General features: G+C 37.3%; 1 protein-coding gene across 2 annotated transcripts in view; it reads right to left on the bottom strand.

Moving 5' to 3' along the window:
• Nucleotides 1-18,498: 18,498 nt before the first annotated feature.
• Nucleotides 18,499-26,436, bottom strand: part of TNFSF13B (TNF superfamily member 13b) — a 41,114-nt gene continuing 33,176 nt past the window's right edge. For both annotated transcript variants that reach the window (XM_003832080.6, XM_003832081.7), the window contains 3 exons: nt 23,482-23,594; nt 23,243-23,393; nt 18,499-20,137 (listed from right to left, as the gene is read on the bottom strand). In XM_003832080.6, coding sequence (XP_003832128.1) covers nt 20,025-20,137; nt 23,243-23,393; nt 23,482-23,594 — 377 coding nt within the window. In that variant the 3' untranslated portion in view covers nt 18,499-20,024. The remainder of the gene's footprint in view (nt 20,138-23,242; nt 23,394-23,481; nt 23,595-26,436) is intronic.

The raw sequence follows: 26,436 nt of genomic DNA, 5'->3' as shown, positions 1-26,436 counted from the left end.
CTGTGGGCTGAATTGTGCCCCCATCCGTATTTGAAGCTGTAAACCTCAATATGATAATATTTGGTGCCACAACCTTTAAAGAGGTAATTTAGGTTAAAGGTGATAAGATTGGGCACTAATCTAATAGGATTAATGTTGAGAAAGAGACAGCAGAGATGCAGCACAGAGAAAAGGCTTTTGTGAACACAGCAGGAGGAGAGCAATCTGCAAGCCAAGGACAGAGGTCTCAGAAAAAAACAAACCCTGGTGACTCCTTGCGTTCAGATATCTGGCTTCCGGAACCATGAGAAAATAAGTCTCTGGCTGAGCATGGTGGCTGTAATCCCAGCACTTTGGGAGGCTGAGGCAGGTGGATCACTTGAGGCTAAGAGTTTGAGACCAGGCTGGCCAACATGGTGAAACCCCGTCTCTACTAAAAATACAAAATCAGCCAGGCGTGGTGGCAGGTGCCTATAATCCCAGCTACTCAGGAGGCTGAGGCATGAGAATTGCTTGAACCTGGGAGGTGGAGGGTGCATTGAACCAAGATCTTGCCACTGCACTCCAGCCAGAGTCTCACTCTGTTTCAAGAAAAAGAAAAAAAAGAAAAGAAAAAGAAAATAGGTCTGTTTTAGTTAAGCCATCCAGTTTGTGGTATTTTGTCACGGCAGTCTTCGCAGATGAATACATATACCATACAATACGGTATAAACATAACACACTCTTATTAGCTGATTTTACAAGCAACTCACGACAATGAGGGCAATCGAGAAAACAAGGAGTGGCATTAAGGCAAGCATGTTTTCTTCCTATTTGAATTATTATGAATGCTATCATTGATGTAAAACATAGGAAATTCCCTATAATGGAGCTCACAAAGCCAATTCGCCAGCAAGCTGCCAATTAATGAATATTTCTGCAGTTAAAGGATCATCAGTCTCTGGCCCCAAATTTCTCCTAATTGGTGTGAATAATAATAGGAGGATAAAGACAGCAGGGTATGGTCTGCATTTCCAAAGAGGTGAGAAGAGAGGTGATGGACTTGAAGTGAGGGACTCAGTTCAAATTGCCTGGAAGTGGGGACCTTGTCCTCACCGTCTTTGTATCCCCAGCTCAAAAGCTTTACTGAACATGGCTATTCTAAAATTAATTTGATGAGTGGCTAAGGAATTAGATTAACTGGTACTAAGCGTTAAGCTTCAGAGCACACTATGAAACTTGGCAGAGTGGTGAGGGCCCACCGCCGAGATCCAGTCAGGAGGCTCACCAAAGGGTGACACGCAGAGGCTGCCACTGCAGTGTCCTTGCTTTGTCTTCTTAGGTAAATATGTCTTTGCTTCTCACCCTCCACCCCCTTGCTATAGCCCTGTGTGGAAACTACTTCCTGTTTTAAACAACTCACAGCCACAGCAGAACAAAAACGATTAACAGTCTCTGAGTGCCTAGAAGTGTTTCATATAGTATAATATGTGAAAATGAGAAATTTAAAAGCACTTTTAGAATTGGGAGCTGTTTTCTTCATTTGAATATGTTATATAATCATTATTTCATTTATTTAATTAATTTTTGAGAACAAACACAAGAATTTATGTTTGCTTAGCATTTGACAGTTTTAAAACACTCTGCAGACATTGTTTTTGGATCTCTATGTAGTTCTGTAAGGAACAAAGATAGGAATTTCATTCAGATTTATGGATAAGAAAGCTCGGGGGGAAAAGAATAAGGGAAGAGCAGCCCAAGGCCACTTAGTGAGCTTTGCACCCAGAGCTTCAGCACAGACTCCTGGGCAAGACCAGGAAACTATTTAAGGAAAGCAAAGCTTATTTAGATGTCAATTTACATATTTACTGTTTTTCTTCCTGTAAGAGAAATAATAGCTCTCAGGATGTAAACGTGCCACTTCAAGGCAAAACAGGGTAGCCATAAGTGATAAACTGTCTAATATATCAAATTCATGGTGATATGACAGTGTCAACAATGATATTTGCTTACTGGAGTGTGTGTGTGTGTGTGTGTGTGTGTGTGTAAGTATGAATATTTTCCTCCCAGAACCACTGCTAGAAACACAAAAATATTTTGGTGGGAAAAAAAATGTAAGTAAATGTTGGCTGGTGAGACTCGGAGAGGGCAGGATACGGTGAAAAGCATATCCTGCAAAGCAAAAGACCAGTGATTGCCTTGATACCCTGGACACTATGGAGGCAATGCGAAAAGAAGAGAGGTAAAGTGAGGAAAGAAGCCAGGGAGATGTGGGCCACAAGTCTGTAGAGGTGATTGTCATCTGGGAATGTCATGAACCCTCATGATCCTCTGAATTTTCAAAAAAAAAAAAAGAAAGCAAGAAATCACAAAATGCTTAAGAATGGTGGATTTGAAATATAACTTGATGAGTGAGATTAAGCCCCGCATCCAGGCTGCAATAGGAGAAGGAAAGAGTGTTACGACAAGGAAAAATAGAAGCAAAAGGAAGCATGATGAGGTAGAGCGCTGGGATGTTAGGGACCATGGAATTAGATTCCGGAAAAGCTACGCAATTTCTGAAAGGCAGGGAGGCTCCAGACGGCATACAGATGGATGGATTGGTGGGCGGACAGATGGAAAGATGAGTTGATGAGAGGCAGACAGATCAATAGTTAAGTGGTTATCACTATATTAGACTTAGATGCATTGGAAATTAATGTATACCTAAGAATAGTAAGAAGATTCTGAACATCATGAAAAGTTTCCGAATTTAAGCTAGCGAAGGCCTGAAAGAAGTCATTCAGTTTGATATTTTGATATTAGAAGGTGTTGGTGATCTCAGCACATTTTGAGAAAGATTGGCTCCGTTGGTGAGGCACCCACGATGTCACCCATACACCTTTTCTTCTGTGGGTGTCCTTTGATTAAGCAAACTACGGAACACTATTTCTCTCTCCGTGGAACATATCTAGGCCAAAGTGATTAAAATGAGGATAGTTGCACACTAGATCTCACTCCTGAAGTTTCATTTTCCCTTCCACAAAAGAAAAGGCTAAAATTCTTTTCTATGTGAAAGTTACAGCAGATTTTAAAATGTGATTCTTTAAGAAACCATCTCATTAGTCACTGACAGTAAAAAATCACCTCCTGTTGGTCTCAATCAAACATTTTAAAGGCTATATCTGATTTTACAGCATTTAAAATCTGTTCTTAAGCATTTACTATTGCTAGCCCATGGCTCTTCTTTTTTCTTGCATTTCTAAGTAAGCATTAGTGTCCAGAGTAACACAAATGGAAAACAGACCAATATCAGGGGCTCATGATCATAATTGGTCTCAGCTGAGTATGAGCGGCCTGTGATGCAAATGTAATGAGTGCTTAGGACAAGGGTGATGAAGCAGAAAGCTTAAACTGCACTCAGATTGCCTGGCTCTGCATTCTAGATACACTTCACACTAGTTTTTGAGACTTTGGGCAAGATATATAACTTCTCTATGGCACTATTTCCTCATCTGTAAAATACAGTTAATAATAGCATCTGCCCCATGAGTTGTTACAAAAATCAAATTAGATTTAAATAATAAAAAGTCATGGATGAGGAAAAAAGTCTGCAAAACTCATATCTGACAAAGAACTTGCCTCCAAAATATACAAAGAATTCTTAAAACTTAACAATAAGAAAACAACTCAATGAAAAAGTGGGTAAAAGATCTAAACTGGTATCTCACCAAAGAAGATATACAGATGGCAGAAAAGCATATGAAAGATGCTAACATCATATGTCACTAGAGAATTGCAAATTAAAACAACAATAAAACACTTCTCTTCACCTGTTAGACTGTCTTAAATCTGAAACAACAATATTAAAGGCCGGTGAACACGTGGAGCAATGGAAACTCTCATTCTTGCTTGTGGGAATGCAAAATGATAACAGCTACTTTGGAAGGCAAGTTGGCAGTTTCTTGCAAAGCTAACTGTAGTCTGGCCATCTGATCCAGCAGTCGTGCTACACAGCATGAGGTTATTTGTCCAAATAAGTCAAAAACTTACATCCACACAAAATCCTACTTTTACAGCAGCTTTATTCATAATTGCTGAAAATTAGAAGCAACCAAGATGTCCTTCAATAGGTGAATGGATAAACAAATTGTGGATTATCCACACAATGGAATACTACTTGGCAATAAAAAGAAATGAGATATCGAACCGTGAAAAGACATGGAGGAACATTAAGTGAAGATTGCTAAGCGAAAGAAGACAATCCGAAAAGGCTACATACGATTATTGCGACTGTATGACATCCTGAAAAAAGCAAAATGATGGAGGTGGTAACATATCAACGATTGCCATGGGTTTGAATGCGAGGAGAGAGGATGATGAGGTGGAGCTCAGGGGCTATCTAGGGCAGCGATAATATTCTGTATTACTGTAATGGTGGATGCAGAACTTTATGCACTTGTCAAATCTCATAGAACTGTACAACACAAAGTGATTCTTAATGCAAACTATGGACTTGAGTTAACAAATCAACGTTTTTCAATAAACATAAAAATGTTCATTAATTGTAGCAGATGTATCAAACTAATGCAAGATTTCATCAATAGGGGAAACGGTGGGGTTAGGAAACAGGGAGTATGTGGAAACCCTGTGCTTTCTGCTCAATTTTTCTATAAATCACAAACTTCTCTAAAAAACTAAAGTTGACTAGTTTTAAGAAATTAATTTTTAAAAATTAAATTAGATAATAGATGAAATTGCGTTAGAGCAGTGACTGACACATAAATAGCCTAAAAACATTAACAGAAGGAGACAAGTATGTGCTATGTGTAGGTGTCAGGATACATCAATAAAAACAATAGTCAAAGGGCAGGTGTATCTCATTGTACATCAGTCAAGGATGTGCATATTTTGAGCTGAAGATAAAAAAGTGTTCATAATCTAGAAAAGGATTAGGAAGTCAAGACATTGAAGAACCAGAAAAAATTATGTCAGACCGAGGAAAAATCCCAGTAACCGTTTCCTGGGAAATCCAGGCTAATTTGAGGAGGAGCTGTTTAAAGTCAAAAATGGAAAGAAATTCTTAGAAAGACTGAACCAATTTAGGGTAGACCTTGTCCTCTAACCTCCCTCTCTACAGCCGCTATCTGCCATCATCCCTTCTCTTTGCCCCCAAGGTCTGGAGATTGTAAGCGTGTCAAAGTCCTCAGGTACACAACTGATTTGGAACTGAACTGGAACCATGGGTTCCAACAAATAGGAAAAAGTAGAAGCTGCCATGTCGTAAACTTTCATTAGGCACGGCATATGGTTTGAAGAAACACTTAAAGTATCTGTTTGGTCTCTTAATATTCTTTCAGTTCATGGTTTTATAAATTTTGGTGTTTGTCTATCATCAATTTAATTGCGTTTAAGAATAACCCAGACTGTACACTTTAGTTGTTCAAGTGCTTCCCTCTAGTGGTGATACGCATGTACATCACTGTAAAGGAAGGAATAGGCTACATTGTCTAACCTGAATATTTTGTGGGTTTGTTTCCAAATTAATGTGGCATGTACAGTTAAATAGTTTCATGACTAAAAAAAAAAAAAATCTGAATTTCAAAGTAATCTCTTGGGAATTTGGCAAATACTATCTGGCCAGGTGATCATGTACCCTGACTTGATGAAATATGTAAGATATTATTTTCCAAAAGACATATAACCGCCTTCTAACCATAAGAAAAATATCAGATAAACCCAAACTGAGAGTCATTCTATAAAACACCCAATACTCCTTAAGGCTGTCAAGGTATGAAAAACAAGGAAAGACTAGAAACTGTCAGAGACCAGGGGATGTTAAGGAGACATGTCTGTTAATGCAATGAGGTACAGGTGACTAGACTCAGGACCAGAAAAAGAACATAAGTGGAAAGACTATTAAAATCCAAATAGAGTATGGCATTTAGTTAATAACAATGTATCATTGTTTCTTAGCTGTGACAAATATTTTGTGAGTAATGTATTAAAAATAGGAGAAACTGGGTGAGGAATTATAGGTACTATCAGTAAAATTTTGTAACTTTTTGTAAATCTAAATACATTCTAAGATTGAAAAGATATTAAAATTGACATGTTCTCTCAAAGAGCACATCAAAACTTTTCTCAACCTACTTTTCTTTTCTTTTCTTTTCTTTCTCCCTCTCTCCCTCTCTCCCTCTCTCCCTCTCTCTTTCTCTCTTTCTCTCTTCCTTTCTTTCTTTTGCATATTCCTTTAAGTCCTCTCTTCCCAGGATTCTAATATCAAGTTCGTAATATTTTTAACTAAATTCTGTAACTTCTTGCACAACTTTGTAAATATATTAAAATCATTTAATTTTACATTTAAAATAGGAAAATTTTACAGTGTGTGTATTGTATCTCAAGAAAGTCTTAAAATCGGTACATTCTATCAATTGATTCTAATTTCATCTTCTCATGTTACTGCTCTTTAAATATTGAAACTATTCCCTTCCTTCTTTTTTCTCTTTGAGAGGGGGATGTCCTTCCTTTTGTAGAGAAATTTTTAAGTCTTTACATTTCATTATTTGAACAGTTTCTGTATTTTTCACTGTCAGGTCATTATCTCATAGACACGTCCCAGAGTCTGAAAACACTTCCACATTTGTGACCCATTCTGAATGCAATATATCAATTGATTCTAAAGTGAAAGTCTTATTATCAGTTTCAAATGTTATTTCTAACATAAGAGAACAACATTTTCCCTTCTTAATAATACAGTGCTAGAAATTGAAGGAGAAACATAATACAGTAGGTTGAGCATAACCTTTAGGCTCAAAGTCAAAACATTTACTTGCTATATTATTTCAGAAAAAGTAAGAGTCTTGATATGGTTTGGATCTGTGTCCTCACCAAATCTTGTGTCAAATTTGAACCTCTAATATTGGAAGTGGGGCATGGTAGGAGGTGACTGGATCAGGAGATGTTTCTCATAAATGTTTCAGCACCATCCCCTTGATGCTGTGCTCATGATAGTAAGTTTTCAGAAGAGATCTGGTTGTTTAAAAGTGTGTAGCACCACCGCCCCTTCCCAACACTTGCTTCTGCCATGGAAGATGCCTGCTCCTTATTTACCTTCTGCTTTGAATAAAAGTGCCCTGAGGCCCCCCCAGAAGCAGACGCCACGATGCTTCCTGTACAGCCTGCAGAACCATGAGCCAATTAAACCTCTTTTCTTTATAAATTACTCAGTATCATGTATTTCTTTTTTTTTTTAATGACAGGGTCTCGCTCTGTCACCCAGGCTGGTGTGCGGTGGTGCAATCTCAGCTCACTGCAAGCCCCACTTCCCGGGTTCACACCATTCTCCTGCCTCAGCCTCCTGAGTAGCTGGGACTACAGGCCCCTGCCACCACGCCCAGCTAAGTTTTTGTATTTTTAGTAGAGATGGGGTTTCACTGTGTTAGCCAAGATGGTCTCCATCTCCTGACCTCGTGATCCATCCACCTTGGCCTCCCAAAGTGCTGGGATTACAGGCGTGAGCCACCGTGCCCGGCCTCATGTATTTCTCCATAGCAATGCAAGAATGGACTAGTACAAGTTTAGATCAAATTTACCTTTAAAAATAACTTAGAAAAAAAAAGCTGGATTCTAGGTTTTGAAATCATATTTTTTTAAATCAGGGTTTTATATACTACTCTCTACTATTGGTCATGTCTTCTATTCATCTACCTTAAATGATTATTTACCTTTTCAGATAAATAAATGCTAAGGGAATTCATTACCACCAGACCTGCCTTACAAGTGGCCCTTGCAGGAGTGCTAACCATGGAAATAAAGACTGATAGGAGCCATCATAAAAACACACTTAAGTACATCGACACTATAAAGTAACTACACAATCAATTCTACATACCAACCAGCTGACAACACAATGACAGGATCAAATGCACACACATCAATATTCACTGTGAATGTAAACATGCTAAACACCTCATTTAAAAGGCACAGAGTGGCAATTGGATAAAGAAGCAAGACCTAACTGTATGCTGTCTTCAAGATGCCCATTCCACATGCAATGACACCCATAGGCTCAAAGTATGGGTTGGGGAAAGATCTATCAACCAAATGGAAAACAACAACAACAAAAAAGAGCAGGGGTTGCTATTCTTATTTCAAACCAAAAAGGCTTCAAACCAACAACTATCAGAAAGGACAAAGAGGGGCATTACATAATGATAAAGAGTTCAATTCAAGAAGAAGACTTAACTATCCTAAGTATATATGCATCCAACACTGGAGCACCCAGATTCACAAAACAATTCATAGAGACCTATGAAGAAACTTAGATAACCACACAATAATAGTGGGAAACTTCAACAGCCCACTGATAATATTAGGTGGATGTTCAAGGCAGAAAATTAATAAAAATATTCAGGATCTAAACATTTGAGCAAATTGTCCTAGTAGACATCTACAGAGCACTACACCAAACAAAACAGAATATACATTCTTCTTATCTGCACATGGCACATACTCTAAAATTGACCTCATGCTCTACCATAAAGCAATCCTCAACAAATTAAAAACAAAAAATCAAATCATACCGGCCACACTTTCAAACCACAGTGCAACATAAATAGATACTTCTCAAAAGAAGACATACATGCGGCCAAAAGGCATATGAAAAAAAGTTGGACATCACTGATCAAGAAATACAAATCAAATCGACAATGGGATACCATCTCACACCAGTCAGAATGGCTAACATTAAAAAGTCAAGAAATAACAGATGCCCTTAAAAGAGACAGGAATTGCTCACTCGGGGAGCTCAGTTGTTGGAGACGTGAGTTTTGCCAAAGCTCCCGGCTGAATAAAGCCCTTCCTTCTTTAACTTGGTGTCTGAGGGGTTTTTCTGAGGCTTGTCCTGCTGCGATACCATCTCATACCAGTCAGAAAGGCTATTACTAAAAAGTCAAAAAACAATAGATGCTGGTGAGATTGAGGAGAAAAGGGATGCTTATACACTGCTAGTAAGAATGTAAATTAATTCAGCTACTGTGTAAAGCAGTTTGGAGATTTCTCAAAGAACTTAACACAGAACTACCATTCCACCCAGCAATTCCATCACTAGATATACACCCAAAGGAATATAAATCATTCTACCATAAAGACACATGCACACATATGTTCATTACAGCACTATTCACAATAGCAAAGACATGAAATCAACCTAGATGACCATCCACAGTAGATTAAATAAAGAAAATATGGGGGCCAGGCACGGTGGCTCATGCACGTAATGCCAGCACTTTGGGAGGCTGAGATGGGTGCATCACGAGGTCAGGAGCTTGAGACCAGCCTGGCCAACATGGTGAAACCCCATCTCTACTAAAAATACAAAAAATTAGCTGGGCGTGGTGGCGGGTACCTGTAATCCCACCTACTCAATAGGCTGAGGCAGGAGAATTGCTTGAACCCGGGAGGCAGAGGTTGCAGTCAGCCAAGATCGCGCCACTGCACTCCAGCCCTGGCAACAGTGTGAGACTCCATTTCAAAAAAACAAAAAAAACTAAGAAAAGAAAAGAAAAAAAAGGAAATATGGTACATACACACCATGGAATTCTACACAGCCATAAAAAATGAAATCATGTCCTTTGCAGCAACATAGATGAAGCTGGGGGCCATTATCCTAAGCAAACTAATGCAAGAACAAAAAACTATGTATTACATGTTCTCGCTTATTTGTGGGAGCTAAACATTGAGTACACGTGGACACAAAGAAGGGAACAATAGACATTAGGGCTTACTTGAGCGTGGATGTAGGGAAGAGGGTAAGGATTGAAAAAATACCTATTGGGTGCTATGCTCATTACCTGGGTGATGAAATAATCCATACCCCAAACCTGTGCGACATGAAATTTCCCCATGCAATAAACCTGCATATGTAGCCACTGAACCTAAAAGTTGGAAAGAAAAAAACAGATAACCATTATCTGCAATATATTCAACAGAAGTGTCATAAATATTTTAAAAGTTAATGATGTAAAAAAAACTTCCGAAAAATAGATTATTCTGCCATTCATTAAATTATTTAAATATTGCAGAATTTATCACTGATTTGATGAAAATTTATAATTTTTTTTTTTAAAAAAGACGATTTAACAGAAAGCCCGGGACCCTGATCTCAAACATGCAACCTGTTTTCCATCGATGTAATCAATAAACCACTCTGCTCATTGTCTTCTTATAAACTAAAATTTACTGCCTATCTATAAAGAATTATTTACAACATATTGCCTTAATTTGTAGTTATAATATGTGGACAAAATTACCATAAACTATCCATATGTAAAGTCCTTATGCCTGCATTGTTTTTCTAATTCTTTAATTTGTAAAAATAACAAGAAGAGTCTACTTTGGAAACACAAGTGGTGGCATTTGCTGAGGCATTTAGTAATGGGCATGAGATTATCTAGGATGGCTTGCAAACATGGCTTAACAAATGGGTGATGCAACTTTTTGAAGGCAAGAGCCTTCTTTTGTTTATCACTGCACCAACTGTGGTTATTGAAATAGAATGTGTTGGCAATGGAGCAGGTAATCAGCAGTGTTTGTTGGCCCCTCTTCCTGCAGAAAAGTCAACAAGTGTAATTCATCTTAAGAAATGTAGGGTCCCTTTCACCACACTTTTGCAGAGGTGAGCTATCAAGTACCATCCTGGAGTTAATACTCAAGCAATCACTACAATTCCAATTAGTCAGTGTCATAAATGAAAATGACTACAGCCTCTCAAACTCATGAGTGGTTGGAACTTACCTCTTTGTCTTGTATCCACTCAGATAATGTAGGTTAAATGGAACTTACTTTGAACTAGCTTTCCTTTCCTAGAACGTGGCGAGATGGGGCTTTGAGTGTACAAACCACATCTTAGTTATGTACATGAGACACAGATTTTAAATACGAAGATAAGTTGTCACCTCTGGCGATGTCCACTCTGAAACTGGGTGATGACATTCCAGAGGGGTAGAGGGGATTCCTCATTAGGCGGTTTGTTATTTTAGAAACATCTTATTCACTTTCGCTGTGATTTTTGGACTCTTATCTAGAAGCATTGTCAATTCTGGGGCTTATGCTTGAAAAAAAATTAAAACAATTTGTCTTAATTTCCAAGACAGTCAGATTGCCATGTATTATGCAATAGTCTTATCTGAAATGCAAATACAATCGTGGCTGTGTTTTTATTCTCACAAACTCTCTACACCATCCTTCCTTATGTGGTGCTTTCCATACAGTGTCTCCTGTTCCATGGGCAAGCGGGAGCCTCCACCATATACTCCCTCCCTTGGAAAAGCCCCTGTGAGGGTTCACCAGCTTCTTATCATTGTAAAGGGAGGCTGTGGGGTGGGGGGTGTGAGTGTCCTGAGGGGTGAAGACCAAACAACCCTGTCTTCCCTACTCGTCCCCAGCTAACACCTCCAGGGTGGTCCCATATGGACACGCCCAGGCCCCAGAAATGATCTTCCTCCTGCACATTTTCTTCCTCATCCATCTCCCTTTCATTCTGTTTTCTTGCTGCTGCCACCCGATTCCTGAATCCTGGCTCCCTTTCACTCCTGCAAGGTTAAATTTAGGGCAGCCTTCTGCTCTCATGCTGAAGTCTTTGCCCCAGTTGTCTACATCTTGGAAATATGTAGCCTCTGGGGTGGGATATAGTCAGAGCTGTTTTGTTTCTCATTCGCACTGCTGGGTGTCATTCTATGGCCTGATGAATGAAGCAGAGCGGTGTTCTAAATTCCAGGGTGCTGCTCTGCCTTCTCTCTCTCTCTGTCTCTCATTTTTTTCCCTGTCTACCCAAGATATCTTAAAACAAAACAACAATACAAGACAACAAAACCAGATATTCCTCAGTTTCCGGCCAATTTAGCTTCCACATTGGTTTTCATTGCTAAAATGAAACCAGACAGTACACTTCTCTTTCCTTCTTTTGAATTCAAATTCAAATTCCTCCTGTTATGTCTGTGTATGTGGGTATAGGCATGTGTATCTTTTAAGCAAAAGTATTTAGCACATATAATATGCAAGGTACTATTCTGAGTGTTTTTACATGTGCATTTTTTTCACAAATTCAGTGTTACTAATGTTATAAAATTAGGAGGCAAATTAGGATTTGAATGCTAGACCTTTGGCACAAGACATGAGGCTCTTAACTTATCCTCTACTCCTTCTCTCTAACATCTTCTAATAGAACTGCTACCTAATTTTCAGGGCCCAGCACTAAATAAAAGTGTAGGTGCCCGTATTAGTCTGTTTTCACACTTCTGATGAAGACATAACCGAGACTGGGCAATTTACAAAAGAAAGAAGTTTAATACACTCACAGTTCCGCATGGCTGGGGAGGCCTCACAATCATGACGGAAGGTGAAAGGCATGTCTCACATGCGGCAGATAAGAGAATAGAGCTCATGCGGGGAAACTCCCCTTTTTAAAACCACCAGATCTCATGAGATTCATTCACTATCAGGAGAACAGCCCAGGAGAGACCTGCCACCATAATTCAATCACCTCCCCCTGGGTTCCTCCCACAAAATGTGGGAATTGTGGAAGTTACATTTCAAGATGAAATTTGGGTGGGGACACAGCCAAACCATATCAGCACCCTTGCTCAAAAATGATTAAGATTTCCAAGATGGCAACAGTGGAGCATTAAGGTAAGCACAGAGGCTTTCTGAGTGTGGGTCCTTGGGCACAGGTGGCATGCCAAGAAGCCAGCTGTTTCTTCAAACATTCCTTTCTAATTGTACATTTTGTTTGTATGTGTGTGGCTACAGTGGAAGTCAGGATGAGTTTCACTGTAATTTGGCTCATTCAGGCAGCAGGGCATGGGCAGATAAAGCTGTCCCTGAGGAGGAGGGGTATAGTCTGGCCAGGAGAACACAGTGCCCAAGGGCACTAAGAACAAAGCTCAGATCAGCAGTATCTGATATGGAAGATAATGTCAAGGTTGTCAAAGAAGAGCATGGCAATGGGCTATCTAAGGGGAAATTAATACACGGGCTCTATGCCCTGGCTGCGTTTGTTTTATGGGACTCATAGGAGGTTGAATGAGTATGGCACGATAAAATTAATTCTGGAAAGTATCAGTCAAGATGGGCTCAATTACACTGCAGAAACAAACATGCCTATAATGTCAGTGACTTTGGACAATAGAAATTTATTTGTTGTTCACATTGCCTTTCCATCATGAATCTCACAGAGCAAGTGGCCGGGTGAGGGAGTTCTCTGCTCAATATAGTTTCTGAGGGATCTAGGCTCATAGAACAACATACACTGTTTTGAAATGTTTTGATCATGGATCAGAGAGAAAGAAGTATTCTATAGGGCTCAATGCACAACGGGTTAGTCAGAAATAGTCACATGGCCACATTCAGTGACAAGGCTGTGCCATTCTACCATGTTCCCAGGAGTGATGAGAACTGGAATGAATTAAATATTCACACGAGGACACAAGTACAAGAATGCGTATAGGAGTATTGATTGTAAAAGGAAAAAAGAAACAATCCCAGTATCCATGGCCAAACACTGTTTGCCCAACAGATGGCTAACAGGCATCTCCAAATTAAACCTGCTAGAACAATCTATGTTTTTTTCTTCTCCAATTCTTACCCTCCCCATCTCAGTGAATAATGCCTTTTCAGTTGATGAGTCCAAAAACTTGAGAGTGAATCTCACACCTCATGTTAGAAGATAGATTCTTTTACCTTCAAAATGCATACAGAACCTGACCACCTCTCACAACTGATCTCTGTGGCCCTAGTGTAAGGCAGGTCTCTAATGAGGTTGCACCCTCATCCTCAAGCGTATTGGTCTGTTCTCAAGCTGCCAATAAAGACGCACCCGAGACTGGGTAATTTATAAAGGAAAGAGGTTTAATGGATTCAGCATTCAGCATGGCTGAGAAGGCCTCAGGAAACTTATAATCATGGCGGAAGGGGAAGAAAATACGTCCTTCTTCACATGGCACCAGCAAGGAGAAGTGCCAAGCAAAAGGGGGAAAGCCCTTTAAAAACCAACAGATCTCGTGAGAACTCACTCACTATCACGAGAACAGCATGAGGATAACCAGCCCCATGATTCAAGTATCTCCCACCAAGTCTTTCCCACGACACATGAGGATTGTGGGAACTACAGTTCAGGATGAGATTTGGGTTGGGGACACAGCCAAATCATATAATCAAATATTTGTATATAGGCCACTTTCCCATCTGGGTGTTTCCTGGCCTCATGCCAATTGCAGTCTGCTCCCCGACCGTGCCCTCCCCGCCCTCTTTCATGCAATTTAACAGCACTAACAGGCTGAGTGAAACTTCCCTTATGATTTTTTCTTTTAACTTGGCTTCAGGCCTCCTGGTTTTTACTCTTTCTTAATTGTAATTTCTTTTTAGTCTCCCTTGCTTGTTCCTCCTCATCTCATGGACTCCTGAATGTTGACATTCAGAATCCATTCTTTCACTGTCTTCTCTGCTCTTTGGACTTATACCCCTGGTGATCTCATACAGGGTTTCTAGTCCTAACTTCGTAGACAGCATGTCCGTTTCAGTCTTCACCTTTCGACTAGAATTTAATATGTTCAAAATTGAACTCCCTTCCTGCCCACTCTGAAGCTGCTTCTTCTAGTCTTCCTCATCCTGTTAGGGGATATTCATCATCATTCATGTTACTCTGGCTAAAACTTGGGAGTTATCCTTCATGCCTCTCTTTTTATCTTCCTGCTCCCATGTTCAGAGAATAAACAAATATTGTGGGCTACACTTTTAAAGATATACAGAATATGACCTTTTTCAATATTCTCAGTGTCAACATCTGTGTTCGATTATTAGACCTGCCATAACAAAGTGTCACAAACTGGGTGGTTGAAAACAAGTACTTCTCACTGTTCTGGAAGCTAGAAGTCTGAGGTCAAGGTGTCGGGAGGTCTTTGCTTACTCAGAAAGATCTAGGTGAGAATCTTTCCTTGCCTCTTTTAGCATTTGGTGGTTGCCGGCAATCCTTGGTGTTTCTTGGCTGGTAAAAGCACCCCTCTCATCTCTGCCTTAATACTCACTTGGCCTTCTCCCTGTGTGCATGTCTCTGTTTCTTCTCCTCCTGCTATGAAAACAACGGCCATTAGATTTAGGGGCCCACCCTACTCCAGTATGACTTCACTTAAGTTACATCTTAACTACATCTGCAAAGGCCTTATTTCCAAATAAGGTCACCTTTACAGGTACCAGGAGTTGGGACTTGAGCAAATATTTGGGGAAAATGTAGAAGTGGTAATAATCACCCAGTGATAATTATCTTTTCCTGGTTGCAAATTTTATTAGATTTAAAAAATTTCTTTACTCCCGCTTTGTTGAAAGTGTTTACCATAAGTAAATATTAAATTGTACTTTTTGCCTCCTGGATCTACTGAAGTGATCATGTGATGTTATCCTTGAATATTTCATTCAACACAGAACACACAATTCGGCCACTCTAGTCAAAGCTACCATGATTCCTTGCCTGGATTATGGCTACAGACCCCTGTTAGTCTCCTGCTTTCACCCATTCTCCCGTGCAGACTAAACAGTACAGAATCCAAAGTGGTTCTTTTACAAGTAAGTCAGATCACATCACTTCTCTGCTCAGAAATTTCTAGGGTTTCTTTTCTCACTCAGACTAAAAGCAATTCCCTCCCAATGCACAGCAAGTTCTTGCAGGCTCAGTGCCCTCCCCTCCTTACCTCTATAGCTTCATCTTCTACTTTCTCCATGGATCACTGTTGTCCAGGCATCCTGGGACCACTGTCCTCGACAAACACACTGAAGGGATTTTGCTTTCCATTTCCTCTCTCTCAAATACTCTTCCCCATAAATCTTACTGTATTAGTCCATTTTCACACTGCTGATAAAGACATACCCAAGACTGGGCAATTTACAAAAGAAAGGGATTTAATTAGACTTACAGTTCCACATGGCTGAGGAAGCCTCACAATCATGGCAGAAGGCAAAGAGGAGCAAGTTACGTCTTACACGGATGGCAGCAGGCAAAGAGAGAGAGAGTGTGTGCAGAGGAACTCCTCTTTTTAAAATAATCAGGTCTCGAGAGACTAATTCACTATCACAAGAACAGCATGGGAAAGACCCCCCCCCCATTGATTCAATTATCTCTCATTCAATTATCTACCACAACACATGGGAATTCAAGATGAGATTTGGGTGGGGACACAGCAAAACCATATCACTTACATTACCCTCTCCATGCCCTTCTTCAGTGAGGCCTTCCCTGACTGAAGGCTGTATGGCATAGTGCTGAGGTTGAAGGACTTACAAATAAAGGACCTGAGTTCACATCTTGCCTTGCCATTTACAGCAAACAGGCAATTTATGTAGACTCTTTTTCTTGTTCTCTAAAATAATTTACATAATATAGAAGTAGTCTACCCCTTGAATATTTGAGAAAATTTTCCCATCTTGGCCTGACCATTTTTTTGTGTGTAAATTGTAAACTACTTCAACATCTCTAACGGATTCATTTTTGTCTCTTTTATACTGATCAGTTTTGTCAATTTATATTTATCTAGGAATTTGTCTCTCATCTAATTTGCTGAAGTTTATTGACAAAACGTTTTTTTTTCATTTTTCTCTTTGGCACCTATACTTTTCTCCCCATATTCAATTCTAATATTGTTTATGCTGGCTTGCTGTATTTTTGTTTGAAAATATTGATAATGAAATATTTCACAAGGAACTTTGAGGTTTAAATATGATAAAATAAAAATACTTTATTTTTATGATAAAAGTATCATTACATTTGTTTATCTCTATATTTATATTTATTTACCTCTATATAAATTTTTTGGTCTTATTGACCTTTTTAATTACCTGCCTTTTCCAGTTTCTGAATTTCTGCTCTTATCCTTAATTGCTTTCTTCTATTCCTTTGGCTTAGGTTTTTTTGTTTATTTTGTTTTTACCTTGCTTTTGTTTTGTCTTGCTTTTGTTTTTTTCTTGCTGTTGGTGCTTAGTTCATAACTTTCAGTCATTTTTCTTATATAATATAAGCATTTAAGTTTATAAACTCTATGTATGCACTGATTTTCCTACGCCCCAGGGTTTCTTGTGAAGTATTTTGTCATCTAATTGTAAACATTTTCTAATTTCCATGTGCTTTCTGTTTAAGCCATAAATTATTTAGAAGTAATTTCTCTCCACTTTAATTTCCATGTGCATATTTTCCTTACTTTTTAATCACCAATTTCTTTTACTAATGATGCTGTAGAGGAACTGTAATTGTTATAAAGCCAACTATTTAAAATGTGCTGAATCTTGCTTTATAACTTAGCATGTGGTCAGTCTTCAAAGGGTCTGTGCATTAGTTGCTGTATTAATGTTAGTGTCTTAACTTTTACCCTTGTGCTGTAAGATGTTAACACTAGGAATATAAGTGAAGAATATAAGGGTTTTCATTGCACTTTTCTTTCCCATATTTTTAAAAGTCTGAAATTACTTCAAAACAAAAAGTCAAAAAGTTTTAAAAACATGTAAAGTGATTAACTCAATGGTAAAAAATTTCCTCCCTTCTCTTATATCTATAATCCCACCTGCTGTCTTCATCACCATCATCAAACCTCAAATGGTGAGGATTATGAATTCTCCACTGCACCTTTGATGTGGTTTGGCTGTGTCCCCACCCAAATCCCATCTTGAATTGTAGCTCCCAGAATTCCCATGTGTTGTGGGAGGGACCTGGTGGGAGATAATTGAATCATGGGGACCATTTCCCCCATATTGTCCTGTGGTAGTGATAAGTCTCATGAGATCTGATGGTTTTATAAGGGGTTTCCTCCACCACTTGGCTCTCATTCACTCTTTGCCTGCCACCATGTAAGATGTGCCTTTTGCCTTCTACTGTGATTGTGAGGCCTCCCCAGCTATGTGGATCTGTGAGTCCATTAAACCTTTTTTCTTTATAAATTACCCAATCTTGAGTAAGCCTTTATCAGCAGTGTGAAAACAGACTAATACAACCTTCTAATTACAGCAGAGTGGGGGTCGGGCCCAAGATGTAATGAGGTTGCTGCCAAAAAGATTGCCCTCAATGATGCCTTTCGTAATCCCTACAAGATGCTTGTCCTGGTGGAATTTCACCACCTCATAGTCAGCTCCTTAGGAGAAGAATGCTTGGCCTGCTGTTAGCTTTTCTCAGTTATACATCTACTTAATATTATAAGTAATATATAAATACTTGATATTATACCAATAATATATACTTAATATTGTACTAAAAATCTCACAAAATATACTGTACTGTTGGATAAATTCAACTCTAAAGGTAATAACATAACTGATGTCGGCTTCTAAATAGTTTAAAATTAGGTAGTTAGATACAGATGTGAACAGATTCTTTTTCAGATATGGAAAATACTCACATTTCCAAACTATCATATCCTAACACAAATTCATTTATTATGTTTCACCTGATTTTAAAAATAACATTTAATTATACAGCGAGAATTCAAAAGGTGGGTGTTGCTAAACAAACTCAGTCAGACAATGAGGCAAAAGGCAATGAATGTTTTTATTTGTTAATCCACATTAGCAGCAACACCAGAAAAATCATTAACCACCCCACCTAGCATTGAAACTGACTCCACTTATCGCTTCTTCTTTTTAAATTATAATGTAAAAATGAATTGCAAAATATATTTTATTTGAACTTACTGAAGTCGAAATCATAGGAACCAGATATTTAAATAAAGTTTAAATCTAAAGTTTATATTTTAAACATAAAATTTAAATCGTTTGTTTTGAAAAGTATATCCTTGAAAAGTATTTTGATATAGATGGGAAGATTTTCATAGACTGATATCTATTTTTCCACCTACTGTTTAATGAAGTAAACTGTTGAATGATGTAAACTGTTAAATGAAGTAAACAGTTAAAACTAATGACATAAAAGACAAGCAAAGCGAAGGAAACATGTTATAAAAGATAAGTATTACAGCATTCTTAAGTATGGTACTTTATAAATGAAAACCGGTATGCTGTCTTCTGAGATATCAACATATTTATAAGGAGCACATGCTATGTGACATACTTCAGGATGCCAAGAATTTTAATTAAAACTCAACCTCTATAAAGTGAATATAAAGCTAATAAGAGGAATATTTTTAAAGGTTGGGATATGTAAACTACAATAGCAGCAGTTTGAAACAGAAGAGCAAGAAATAAAGGGAAATTACATTACATTAGTACGAATGTATTCAGTAACTTCTGTTGGAGATTATGTGTTATATATGCACAATTCTAGTTATTTTTCAATCAATGCTTTATATGCATAAATTGAAATTACCTGATATTAAAAGTTTCTGAAATTCACTATAGAAAATACACAAGAGCATAAACAAATGAGGATATTCTCTCTCTCCTGTGAAAAAAATGTGTGGGTAATATATTACATTATAGATAGAAATTGCATACTTGAAATAACCATAAAAGACTTAAATAGTACATGGATACTATTTGCAGCCAAATTGTTTCATATTTAAATTTAAACTTTTCGTTATTTTTTCATGTATCTAATGCAAGATTTCTAAAATTTTCATTTTTTACTTTTTATAATGTTAACTGAAAAGGAGGGAGTGCATTTAACATAAAAACAGAAGATGAATCCTGAGATTTCTCATAAATGTCTTAATGTCCTAGAGATGTGGGCACTTGTTCCATAGTAAATTATGGATGCCACATTTTACAAAATCCTTACTGCCCCTTTGAATTGCGTCCTTCCTCCAAGATAAGAAGCTATGACTCAATTGTTCAACATGGAATTATAATGAAAAGCCTTTCTAGTTCTATCTTTCCCTAAATGGGCTCTATTTCTTGTAATTCACATGACACTCTTTGGCTGTGGCTGTCTGTTAAATTTCCTGTTTTGGACTAGTTTCAGCAAACCAAAACAAATAGCTCACAGAAAAGGCAATGGTAACTACTTTTTTTTTTTTTTTTTTGGTATTTTCAGTTAGATTCTTTCTTCTTAGTGGTACAGAGAAAGGGAGGAAAATAGCTACAGACATGGTGTAAGTAGGTCACAGCAGTTTCAATGCACCAAAAAATGTGACATCTCCATCCAGTGATATTTGTGCATTTTCTCTTGGTATTGCAAGTTGGAGTTCATCTCCTTCTTCCAGTTTTGCAATGCCTGGGAAAAATGATTTACAAGATCTATAAGTGATTATACAACAGAAAAGAAAAGAATCTTAAATAAAACGATTTTGTTCTGTAAAAAAAAAAATGTTAACATAGGCATTCACACTTCAAAATACACCAACGGACTTCTAAACCATTGCAATTATCTTAGCCTAAAAAAAAATTTAGAAGAAATAAGCAAAAGGAGTTACAACAGATATGTATGCATTTATCACCTACTCATTAAAAAATGGACTTCCCCAAAAGAAGCCCAATATATAACTTTTTAAACAATTAGGTAAATCATGGAACATCCCTTGATAGAATATTAAATTATTAGTGATGAGTTTTGTTTAATTTTGTTGACAAGGAAAGTTTTTATAATAATGTTAAATAAAAATGTGAAAAATTACACACACATATATACACTAGATATTCCTAATTATAGTTTTAAACATACAAATGAAAAGCATAAATATTAAAAACTGAAGAAAACACCATTTCTTAACATACCACGTTCATTAATATAGTTTTTCTTGAGAGTCCAGACTATGGATTTAAGCATTATCTGGATTACTTTTCACAACCTCTTATATTTTGTTTTCTTAGACAACCATGTTTGTCTTTATAATCAAAAACAATAATGTAATTAACTCTTCAAAAATGACCAATAAATCTGTGTGCAACTAATTTACAAGGACAAATGCATCTGTGAATTAGTAATACAAAATACATTCAGGGACTACACTCAATGTATCAGGTAATTCTTTACCCCACTTCAAAACAAAAATATGAAGAAGAAAGAGGAGGAAATGGGGGAAGAGAAGAAATAAAGAAACTAACAAACAATAAAACTGTCATCTGTATTGTCAATACTTGTGGCTATTTTTAGAATAGTTTCATTGTTTCATTAGCATAGTGAAAATGTACCTACATAAACACATGTATGTTCATGTCTATTCTAACCTAAAGCCCAAAGCATGCAAATTTGCTCAGGCAGCAGCCAGGGGGAGTTTATTTATTGAACATTTACTATGTACCAGCCACCCTTCTAGACAAACACACAGTAGTGATCAAGGATGACAGAATTTCCATCCCCACTGGGTATGCTTTTTTGTAATGGGCAAAGACAGAATACAAGCAAAAGAAAGTTTTTCAGGACTTATTAAAGGTTATGTGTACACTTTCTAGAATTGACAAAGCATTTGAGGACTACCTTAAGTAGTAAGAATAAAAAGATTGAGATTTATTTGTTGAACAGACTTGTCATTTTCATAGAGATTGGAAATGACCTAACATTTTGACAAAGACCATAGCTCACAAAGCATTAAGTAATATTAACTCTAAGGATTAGGTGGGTGTGAACAACTATAGAGTCCATTTAACATTTTAACACTAAGTTATCGGCTACTTCAATTCTTCCAGGTTACAGCAATCAGGTATAATTTTTCTAATAAACATTTTATTAATACAATAAAAAATAAGATTCAGCTTTAGGTACATAAGTGGTTCTTTGGTATTATGTTGGGTTTCTTAAGTTGGCCATTTACATCTTTTCAGGTTGCTATGGAAACATTTTATGTACTTATATATACTCTAATGTGTGGTTTTAAATGGCTTTAAATAAATTTGCCCTAAAACAGATTAAAATTGCAAACCTGAAACTTACTAGAGGATGGTACTCATATACAACAGTAAGCTACTAGTAATGAAAAATATTTTTAAAGTCCGGTGAATTATTCTTAAAAAGTAAGACACCTTAAGAAATCTAGCAGAGTCCTCTAATAGCAAGTAAGTGTTAGAGGAGCAGATGGTTAGAAAAACGTTTTAAAGAATTACTTGTAAAATTTTTAGTACTAATAAATATAAATAAATAACAGATTGGAGTAGTCTCACCATTTTTAAATATTTTGCAACTGCAAACTACTAGTCAGCACTGGGTGAAGGGAAACATCTCTTTATGAAAATTAGGGAATTCTAATTTTATAAACTTCCTCATCTCCCCACCAATGGTATCTGTGGCTGCAGATCCAGAATGACATCATTTCCATTATTAGAAACTATTTTCCTTAATTTCTAACTGACTTATTGGGCATTTGTTTGTAAATGCCTTCGAAATACAGTTTTTCAAAATGCATAGCCAGCCTCCGTTCCTGTGTGTCACACGGTCATTCACGGTAACCATCTGGAACTGAAGCCATTCCTCAGGGTTCTGGATTTTTACAAAATCAACAGAGAAAATAAATGTGTTTAAGGTAAATATTTTTCTTCAAAACCAGCCTGGATTAATTTTAAATCACCCTTGAAAAATAAAATGAAGGAAATGTTGGCAATTACAGCTGAAACAGACCTAAGGTTTACAAGACCTGCCGTGCTCTCTGCCTCTCACTGCTCCTGGGTGCAAAGGTAGGTTTGCGCCTACACTTTCACATTCCTAAGTCACCTGTCTGGTGTCCACTGACACAAGATGTCACCTGTATTTAGAAAGAAGCCATTGTACAACTTTCCCTTACCCTCAAGCCTGGCCAGGGGCATTTCTTCCACAGCATGCAAGAAGAGTTTTGGTTGCTCCCGGTGCGGAGCCAGACTGGCTGGTTTAAACCAAGTCTAAAAATTAGCTGTGTAACCTGGGACAAGTTATGTTACTTCTCTGTGCCTAGATCCTAACTCCCTTAAATGCGAAGATTAAATAAGCAAGCCTATATAACATGCAGAAAAGAGTGCCTGGCAAGTGGTAATCACTCTATCCTTGTCAGATATTATTATTGTTGTTATTAAGTGTTGAAGAAAATACATTAGAATTTTTTCTCAATGTAGAAGTTACTATGTAGAAGTACTATGTACCATGTACTATGTACAAGGTAGAAGTTGCTATGAAATTACTACCCTTTCTAAATGTATATAAAAATGGTAAAACTATTAGTAATAATTCCATCTTTCTCCATTAAAACAGACTAACTTATTATTCAAGATTTAAAAAACACAATATATTGAGGAATGCCTTTCTGTCTATTTGTATTTTAGGGCACCATCCTTTCATTTTTGCATTTTGCAGCTCAGATTTTTCGTCAAAGTCTCTTCATTTCACAATTAGCAGGGTGGGAGAACTATTATTTACCAGCTGAATAGCAGGAATTATTGGGTAGTGTTTCAGGCATATTTTGAATACATCGAAACAAAGTCACCAGACTCAATTCATCCCCAAAGACATGGACCTTCTTCCTCTGAATTAGATGTCCCATGGCGTAGGTCTTATCAGTATATAAAACCTGAGAAACAAACCAAAAAACTGTGTCAGAAATGAACACAAAATGGGAGGCTTTGAACAGTAAAACCATGATTAGGGTTTCAACCTACCTGACCATATATAAAAAAGTAACCAGTTTCTTTGACCAATATTTTATTCTCTTTTTCTTCTAGGGCACTTCCCCTTTTAAAGCTGAGAAGCCATGGAACAAATGTGTAAGATCCTGCAATGAAGAGAATCATTTATAAGGAAAGAAACCAAGAAAAGCAGTTTTCACCTCCATTTAGTTGTTAAGCTACCTCTGAAACTTAGAAGATAATTCCATCCTAAAAAAAAAAAAAGAAAAAAAAAAAGGAAAAAGGAATACAAGTCACATTACTGCACTGGATTCTTTGCCATCACTTATATGTTAACCTGGGTTAATATATCACATACAAGAACCTGAGAGCTAACCCTTTATATGAATGTCTGGGTTTTCCCTTTATTGGTCTATATTTCGGCTATTTCATAATAAAGGCTGATCTGGATAAGAGAGTTTGAAGCAAAGAGTGGACAAAATTTCTCTGAATAACACACTAGTAGAGATTTTCCTTTGATTCCCAGAGAGGAAAGAGTATCTGAAGAGTTTGGCAAAAGGTTTCCAGAGGAAGAAATCTCTCCATTCCTTGGCCCAAATGTGGCAATAGAAGGGAGCCTACGGAAGAAAGAAGAAAGTGACTAAGACACAACCTTTACTGAGAACGGTCAAGGAACTTTGTAACAACCATCTATGATATTTGAGTTTCAATGGCTTCTGTTCAGTTCAGTGATAATTCTCCTCCATTACCCATCAAAAGTCACTTGGGGAGTGACAAGGAGACCACTGTGCTCAAGGGTGAGATGAAAGGGACAGAGAGAAGACAGTAGCCATCAGTGAGTAGGCACATGGGGGACAACATTGCTGAGCCAGAATCTGTAGGTGCGTTCAGACATCAAAACCCATTAAGAGAGCACAGACATTCCTTTCCTGTGAATTCATACTTTACATTCCCTGGATTTCTCATGGGTGTGTCGAATAAAGGGTGAGCCCTTAGGCTGGAGATTGGGAAATTTGGGGAGTATAAATTAAATGATGTAAAATGAATAAAAAGGAGATTGAGGGACTGTAATATAAGGATAAAATAGTAAAATAGAGCTATAGAAGTTAGTCTAAAATCATACTTTAAATGTCCCTATATAATTGGTAATGGTGAACCATACCTGTGTCCAAATTTCATCCTGATCATAGCAAAAATGAAAACAAAATTGATAATAAAATTCAGAGTCCACAACAGACAATAGGCTAGAAGCCCAAGAAGATAACAATATTTCTAGAATTGAGATTAAAGAATATTTTTTCCCGTGGGTTTTCATGAGGGGCACAGGATGATGTGGTAGCTAACAGTGTGTTCACATTCTGTAAATACAACTGCCAAGTGCACATGCCTTCTTCACATAGTGTTTCCAAGGCAAACCAAACATATTTAAACTTTTTCCAAATAAAATTCTTTTTTGATCTTATGTTTTAATTGACAGATAAAATTGTACATATTTGTCATGTACAACATGATGTCTTGAAATATATAGGCATTGTGCAATGACTGAGTCAAGTAAATTAAAATATATGTTACCTCGTACAGTTGTCATTTTTGTGGTGAGAACACAATATCTACTCATTTAGCATTTTTCAAAAATACATTTTCATTAACTGTAGTCACCATGTTGTACACGAGATCTCTTGAACGTATTCCTCCAGTCTAACTGAAATTTCGTAATCTTTGACCAACGTCTTTTTACCCCCACCCCCACCACCCCAGCCACTGGTCAACACCATTCTACTCTCTACTTCTTTGAATTTGACTTTTTTTAGATCCCACATATATGTCAGATCATGTAGTATTTGTCTTTCTGTGCTTATTTCACTTGTTATAATGTCCTCCAAGTTCATCCATGTTACTGCAAACAACAGGGTTTCCTTATTTTTATGCTGAATAGTATTCCACTGTGTATATATTGCACATTTTCCTCATCCATTCATCTGCAGATGGACACTTAGGTTGATTTAATATCTTGGCTATTGTGAATAATTCTGCAATAAACATTGAAGTACAGTTATCTCTTCTATGGTCACACCATTCCGAATGCACCCTATCTTGTCTGACCTCAGGAGCTAAGCAGAGTTGGGCATGGTTAGTACTTGGATGAGAGATATCTCTTTGACACACTGATTTCATTTTCTTTGGATATATACTTGGTAGTGGGATTGCTGGATCATATGGTATTTTATTTTTAATTTTTAAAGAAACTTTTATACTATTTTTCATAATGGCTACACTAATTTATATTCCCATTCCAAATAAGATTATTGAGGGAAGAATATAAAATAAGAACCACATATTTCTGATTGTTTCTAAGGAGTAAGAATCCTAGGTGATAACAAGGCAAATTACATTGTAAATTCAAGTTGAAATAAATAACATTTCCTTAGTCAGATCTTTGAGTTCCTATTACCATAGACAGAGGGAGGAAAGATGTCAGGGAGGGTGGGGAGGAAGGATGGAGGATCTATGGGTGGATCAGGAAACTTCCCAGGTCTTCTTCAGCACATGTTCTTGTCGGCCTGTGCTTCTTGCTCACTCCCAGGAGCCACCTCTGTCACTGTCTCTCACCAAGGGTGAATGTGCCTTGATGTGGGCAGGTCTAATTGGCTTTTCCCAAAGAACGGAATATTTTCCTTAAAAGAAAAGCCCTCTTGTATAGTAATAGTTAACACAAGATCACCTCAATGACAAATTACAAATGCAAAATCATCATCGCCTCTTTTACGATATAATTTCAGTGAAAAGATTATAATAAAATAGTTTTTAATTTTGTTTAAATGACAAAATGTATGCAAAGCACTTTTTGGAGTGCTGAAAAATAAGGAAGAGTTAATACAGTTACTGTCATTATTGTAAAACACAAACTGATGACTTCACCAAGGCAGTTGCTTTCATAGTTTAATGATATTCATTTGATGCTTGGAGTGAAGAGAGCTTTTAAAAAAA

The sequence above is a fragment of the Pan paniscus genome, chromosome 14, assembly GCF_029289425.2.
Source record: "Pan paniscus chromosome 14, NHGRI_mPanPan1-v2.0_pri, whole genome shotgun sequence".
In the NCBI taxonomy this organism is placed as follows: domain Eukaryota; kingdom Metazoa; phylum Chordata; class Mammalia; order Primates; family Hominidae; genus Pan; species Pan paniscus.
The sequence above is the reverse complement of the archived record's forward strand: the minus strand, read 5'-3'. Positions and strand labels throughout refer to the sequence as shown.